The 7500-nt window shown below is 37.1% G+C and overlaps 1 protein-coding gene across 24 annotated transcripts in view; it reads left to right on the forward strand.

Annotated features, from left to right (window-relative positions):
* The window catches only part of LOC144967260 (RIMS-binding protein 2-like), a 263317-nt gene that overhangs the window by 204795 nt on the left and 51022 nt on the right, over nucleotides 1-7500 (forward strand). For all 24 annotated transcript variants that reach the window (XM_078904258.1, XM_078904269.1, XM_078904263.1 and 21 more), the window contains 2 exons: nucleotides 3349-3471; nucleotides 5118-5222. In XM_078904258.1, the coding sequence (XP_078760384.1) occupies nucleotides 3349-3471; nucleotides 5118-5222 (228 nt within the window). The remainder of the gene's footprint in view (nucleotides 1-3348; nucleotides 3472-5117; nucleotides 5223-7500) is intronic.

The raw sequence follows: 7500 nt of genomic DNA on the forward strand, positions 1-7500 counted from the left end.
CAATAGTCTTTGCCGGAAGTGAAGTCATCGAAGGAAAAGGCGTCACATGGAGATATCCTGTGGAGCAAGTAAGGGTTTTACAGTCTTTAACAATTGCGTGGATAGCTTTTGATCGAAGTATAGCAGCCATCCTATATTACCCACGCATTGATATCACTGTGTGTATGAAAATGTGTGTGTGTGCGTGTGTGTGTGTGTGTGTGTGTGTGTGCTTGTGAGTCTGTGTGTGTGTGTTGAAAAATTTAGTTTTAACATGTTTCTCTGAGATGAGTGATGAAAATTAATTGTAAAACTTAACCCTCGTCTTACCAACTATAGGAAAATCGTCACATTCGTTATGATACAGGCAAAATTTTCTCATTTAGATGTTTTTTGCAAATCACAAAATTTGAAGAATATCTTTTGTTATTGTTTTGAGAACTTAATGCTGTGTTGTACAGCATGTTTTGCTGTCCAAAAGTATGCATTTCATGTATTTATTCCTTTGAGTTAGAGTTATAGAAATCTATTTATATTTGGGAAGAGTGCTACTTTTCCAGAAATTTCCGAAAATGATCGGAACGGAGGTAGTTAAGGTATAAGTCTAGCAGCAAAATGATAGCACTGCCGTACTCTTAAAAATCCCATATTTAAAAATTTGGCCTCGAAAACTCGTCCTTCAAATAATATCGATCGATATAAATTACCCTCATCTTGGCAACTAAAAAAAAAAAAAGAAAACTCTCAAACCTGGGACTTATTTGGCATTTTGACTTTTTGGTGTTTACCCAGTTGTCTGCGTAATCGAAGTTATTGAACTGCTACGTTGTTATGTGTGTTTGTTTATTTTTTTACTTCTTTGCATCGTTTTTGTGTGTTTGGGTTTTGTTTTTTGTTGTTTTTGTTTGTTTTTTTGTTTTTGTTTTTAATGTTTTTTTGTTGTTTTTTTTTGGTTTGGTTTGCTTTTTATTTTTGTGGGGCGGGGGTTTGGTTTGTTTGTTGTTAAGTTTTGGTGATTTTTGTTTGTTTGTTTGTTTGTTTTAAAGAGGATAATAATAAGGACGCCTCTTAATATTTTTACAGTTACGCTAGAGTAAAATCGGGTTTTTCCCGAAACCAAAGGCGTATGATAAATCAATTTTGCCGATGTGTGCTTATTTGCAGGTCTGATAATCCAAAGTGTTATGGTCTCATGTTGTAATGGAAAATAATCTCAAAACCAACGCAAAATAGTTTCCATTAGGTACGTCAATGTTAAATCGGGCCCATAATTGCATCCGGTTATCAGGCCTGCAAAATATGTGCTCGCATCAGATTCACTTCGACATACCATCGTTTTATGACCATTGATCACATTACTGGGTGAGGTTCCTGGCCTGCCGTAGTGGGCAGGGTGACACTTACTGTGTCTTCTATCCCCTTATAGCTTTTTTTCCAATTTGATTTCTGTCTTTGTCTTGGAATGAGATTACGTTGTTTTGTCCTGGCCCTGGCCGAGGTCCTTGGCTGGGAAGGAAACAGTCAAATGCATAGTTATTTTTTGGGGGGAGATGATATTTTTTCCTTGTAAATCATCTCTCTGTTATGTACTGTTATGTTTTAAAATTCTTAACATATAATTTGTAAATATTTGAGTGTATTCCTCTTAGTGGGTACTTGTGCTAGTGTCTGGGTGAGAATTTTAGGTGATCTCAAACTAAGTACACTGATAGAATGCTCTTGGAATCTACAACTGTTCTCTGATTGAATCATATCCCCCTGTCTTACTTTTTACTCAAGTTCTTTTAATTGTACATCTAGAATGTTTTTGCTATGCAATTTTCTTCCTTTTTACTGGCGCTGATAATACCTAAAAGTGTTGGAAGCGCCGTAAAACCCTTAAAAACAAAAACAAAACAATGACATTTTACTTCGGGAATCATTAAGAATTCCTAGTTTCTCCGCCAATACGGTCTAATTACTGCAGCTTGTATAACAATGCTATGAAATAATAATGTCAATTATAGACATTCAGTCGATTATTTAGCGTATCGTGCAGACAATCTGAGTATTAATTGGTGCACGATTCGGTAACAATAATCTATCGCTTGAAACGTAGGATTTGGTGGTGGCTGATAGCCAGCTGGTAATTTGTATGATTTATATTGATGCTGTGCATTTAGCTAAAATGTTCACTACATCCGCCATATGGATATAACGTACCAACACACAAAATTATCTGAAATTAGAAACGTTTATAATCTGATTGATAGAATTTATTGACAACTATAGGTAATCATTAAAATGTCTGTCTAAAATTTCGTCAAATTTCGTACCATCTATAAGAATGATCAAGCAATGTTTGGGAGCTTTGTGTATAAGTACATGTTTTTAAAAAACCTGGAGCATTTATATAGCGCAATATCCACTAACCGTGCTCAAAGCGCTTTACAATGTGTCCCTAGCCGACAGCAGCACTTAAAATGTAGGACGAGACATGACGCCTGTTAGGCGATATTACTCTTTTTCCCCCCGACAGAGACAACCCCGTTAACGGTCAGGTGCTCATTGCACACCTGATTACGATGAGAGAAGGTTAGTAAATAGCTTTTTCCAAGAACTCAACCGTGTGCTGCTCAGAGCGGGTCTCGAACCCAGGACCTCCCGATCCCAAGACATGTGCCGTAACACAAGACCACATAGACGCACAATGTAACCCATCGACTCAAATTAGTATAATGTCGGAGTTGATTTTTGTTCTGAATTATGATTTTATTATTCTTTGGGGGTGTGTGTGTGTGTGTGTGTGTGTGTGTGTGTGTTTGTGTGTGTGTGTGAAGAATGAGTGGGGTCTCTAAATTTGCTAAAATATGAAATTATTTAGTAATCATTACCATGCAATTTGGTTTTAAATTCAATTTTCAGAATCGCTTATTCCGACATAATTTGAAGCGATGGCCCGCATATTATCATGTTGTTTTATTAGCGTCATTTATCTGTGATTTCAATTTGCTGTCGCACAGATTTCACTGTATGGTCCCTCTCAGCAGTTTTGAATGACGCCTCTCCGAAATGGTTTCCACTCGAGATAAAATTCTCTTACGTGAAACAACCTGTCGTGATATCTTACTTGTTACATATCCTATAATATTTATTGGATCTTCCTCTTTCTCTTCACATTAACCAACTGACTCAGACTAAGTATTACTGTCGACGTTCCATATTATCTTTACAAGAAAAATACTATTATATTCCTGATAGACTGTAGTTGATAACTCTTGTCCATGAATGAAATGCCAAGATGAAAAACTATAATAGTATGGGTTGTATTTAGCTATAAGAGGAAACAAAAACTATAGCTTTTATTTATTGATGCTTTATCTTTCTCAGATCACAGAGGAATGCAACACTTTGAAGGTGGGTCTGACAACAGCTCAGAAGGAAAGAGAGGCAGCTCAAGAAGAGGTAGAACACCTTAATCGCCGTGTCCGTAGTTTGGAGAACTTAGTTAGGGTGAGTACTAGTACTTGGATCATTTGGTTTCTAAAGAATTTGGTGAGCGGTGTGCTGGGAGTAATTGGTTTTTAGAGAACTTGGTTAGTGGTAGAGCTAGGAGCGCTTAGCTTTTAGACAACTTGATTAGTGTATGTGCTAGAAGTGCTTGTTTAGAGAACGATGTTAATGTAAGTGCTAGAAGTACCTACTTGGTTTTTAGAGAACTTAATTCGTGTAAGTGCTAGAGCACTTGGTTTTTAGAGAGCTCGGTAAGGGTAAGCACTAGGATTATTTTGTTTCTAGAGAAACGTGGTTAGTGAAGTCCTGGCGGGAACTCGGTTTTCAGAGAACTTGGTTCGTGTCAGTGCTAGGAGCACTTGGCTCTTAGAGAGCTTCGTTTGGGCAAGAACTAGACGTGTTTCTGGTTATTGTAAGTTCTAAGAGTATTACATTTCTAGAGAACTTGATTAGGGTAATGACTAGAAGTAAATGCTTTCTGAGAACGTTGTTAGCGTAAGTACTAGGTGTATTTAAGAACTTGGTTAAGGGAAGTGCTATGAGTAATGGTTTCTAGAGAGATTAATTAGGATAAGTGCTAGATGTATGTTTTTGGAGAACATGGTTAGGGCAGGTGCTATATGTATTTCTTTTCCAGAGAACCTGTTAAGGGTAGATGCTAGAAGTACTTCGTTTCCGGTGAACTTGTTTAGGGTAGGTGCTAGAAGTATTTCGTTTCCACATAACTAGGTTAGATGTTGAGATGGTTACTTGGCTGGACAAGAAAAGATAAAGTGAGAAATGAAGGAATTCTAAGGTTGACTGAATTGAAGAATGTATCAATGAAGATGAGAGAAGATAGATTGAAATGGTTCGGGCATGTTAAGAGACGAGAGAGGGAGTACGTGGGAAGAAAGTATTAGAAATACAATTAGCGGGAAAGAGGAAAAGGGGACGCCCAAAGACTAGATGGTTCGATAGGGTAAAGGACGATATGAAAAAACTGGGTCTGAAGGATGATGATTCTATGAACCGAGATGCATTGAGATGTGGCATTCATTATGGCAACTCTACCAAATGCGTGATAAGCTGAAAGAAGACGATAACTAGGCTAGAGTAGGTTCTAGGAGGATTTCGTTTCCAGAGAGCCTGGTTAGGATAGGCGCTAGAAGGATTTTGTTTCCAGAGAACCTGGTTAGGGTAAGTGCTAGATGGATTTCGTTTCCAGAGAGCCTGGTTGAGTAAGTGCTAGAAGGATTTCGTTTCCAGAGAGCCTGGTTCGAGTATATGCTAGAAGTATTTCGTTTCCAGAGAGCCTGGTTAGGGTATGTGCTAGAAGGATTTCGTTTCCACATAACTAGGTAAGGGCACTAGGTTTATTTTATTCTTTTTGGTTAGTAGAGAGACTTTGTTAGAGCAATTGTTGGGAGTATTTAGTTTCAAGAGTTATATTAGGGTTATTGGTAGGAGTATTTCGTTTTTAGAGAATTTGATTAAGCTAAGTGCTAGACGTATTTGGTTATTCGGGATGTCGATTAGGTTACGTGCAAGGAGCATTTGGTTTCTAGAGAATGTGTATTATATTTCAATGTACATCGTCAAGGATTTATCTGAAACTAACACAATCATAATTTCGCGATTTCTTCTGACCTTGGCTTTATATTCAGGATCTACAAGAATCAGCAGAACAAGTGGGTCAGATAGAACATGAAAGGCAGGCAGCCATACAGCAACTTCAGGAAACCAAGACACAGATTGACACTCTACAGAAGGTACATTTGTTTGTGATTGTGGTCTAGTTGCATAATACTCGCCCTCGGATCGGAATTCCTGGGTTTCGAGTCCCCTTTGAGTGGCGCATAGTTCAGTGATTGGAAAGGGCTGTTGACTCACGTTTTCTCACCGTAATCAGCTGTAACATTAGTACCTGGTACTTAACAGCATTGTCCCTGTCGGAAAAAAAAGTGATGTCGCCTAACAGGCGTCATGTCTCGTCCTCCATAATATTTGTTGCTGGTCGCAAGGGATACCTTTTAAATTGCGTTGAGTACGTTTATGGGATATTATATAAAATAATCTCAAGTTATTGTGTGTCCAAGCTTATTGTTCGAATTCGAATCACACAAATTCAAAACGAAAAGGGTTTTTTTTAAAGACAGAGAAGATTTCATCATAATAATATCTTGTCGTCCTCTAATTAATATTCCCCCTGAGTGTTCTACTTTACGTTATGATTGATATGCGGACCGTTATTGATGATATCGTAAAAATATGTCTAAAGGACGTTAGGGAGGGGAAGAAAAAATAATCGAAACTTGGGGCACGCGGGTGTGTTTTATGTCAATTGTATACGGATGCATTCAACCCCTTTATTTTTATTTTTATGTCCATTATGAACTTTTAAGTGATGAACGAAATGGATCGAGCAATGACAGAAATGACAATAATATCGTGATTGAGTATACGCATCGTATGTCAAAATGACATGTTCGACGTACAGCCCTGATAAAACTGAATTGGCAAAGCTTACAGATGGAGAGTTCTTTCTCGGCATGTCTTGTGCGGCTATGTGGTCTTTATGATATGACACACGTTTCCGGATCGGATGGTCCTGGGCTCGAGTCCCTCTATGAGCGACCATTAGTTGAGTCCTTGGAAACGGCTCTTTACTCACATTCTCTCATCTTACAGCAGTGCCTGCTCCAATAATTTGTCACTTTGAATTTGAATTGTGAACATTTTAGCCAACCCCGGTATTTTGTATTTTGGCACGATCGGCCATATTTGAGAAGACTGTATGACGTTTCTTAAACTATTTGTGCTGAGCCTCAGAATTTGAAATTCTGTTTTTACTTTGAATTAAATTTTTGAGAATTATTTCCATTACAAAAATAAGCCCATAACATTTTGGATTATCAGGCCTGCATCTTAGCAAACGTCGGGGTAGGTAAAAAAAAAAAAAAGATAGTCATAAAGAGAGAGAGAGAGAGAGAGAGAGAGAGAGAGAGAGATAGATAGATAGATAGATAGAGAGAGAGAGAGAGAGAGAGAGAGAGAGAGATTTGAATGGATTGATGTTGTTATCCGCCTAGAGCTTTGGTGTATAGAGGATTGTGCGCAATTTATAATAGATATATATATATTATATATATATATATATATATATATATATATATATATATATATATATATATAAACGTTATTATTATTGGTTTTATTTATTAATTATAAAAAGGAAGGGAGGCATTTTAGTGTATGACAGAATCCGAATCGATAAGAGCACTAATCAAGGCACTCCCGGCTGTAGCCCCAAAACCATGTCTGTCATGCCAAGGTTGTCAGTGTCACCCATTTACAACGGATGCCTGACTGAATGGCTCTGATGATGTAGTGGAATACATTTATGAGATCAGGGTGACGTTTTAGATCATTTGTATAGGTGTGGACATGAGCTGCTTTTCATCGTCTTTATTTAATCAGTTAACTGTTGTGCTCAGGAAAAACGTGTATTTAAAAAATTTGGCCAGAAAACTCGTCCTTTCAAATATCGACCGATTTAAATGGCCGTCGTCTTGGCAAAAACTCCCAAACCTGGGAATTCGCGAAGGCGAAGTCCACGATTTGAAAATGTTTGCCAAGATGACGGTGATTTAAATCGGTCGATATTTGAAAGGACGAGTTTTCTGACAAAATTTTTAAATACATGTTTTACCAGATGGTTAAAGAAAATAATAGTCGTTTTCCAAGCAAGCATACAAATTAACCAAAGACAAAAAAAAAGTTTCTTTCTAAATAAACAGGAGACAAAAAGAAAACTAAAGCGGAAAAATATCAGTGTTGCAATCTATAACTGAATAAATACAGTTAATATTTTCATGTTATAAGCGTTGAGACTTTGAGAGTATTCTTAATACATGATACAACCAGGCAAAAATTGAGTCCTTGATTCATTATAATAATAATAATAATAATAATAATAATAATATATCTTTATTGTCCCCAAAAAAGTGGCAATTTGTCATTTGGTTACACATTTATAACAATACAATA

Source organism: Berghia stephanieae, chromosome 3 (genome assembly GCF_034508935.2).
Source record: "Berghia stephanieae isolate SIO BIC M18660-M18661 chromosome 3, UCSD_Bste_1.3, whole genome shotgun sequence".
Classification (NCBI taxonomy): domain Eukaryota; kingdom Metazoa; phylum Mollusca; class Gastropoda; order Nudibranchia; family Aeolidiidae; genus Berghia; species Berghia stephanieae.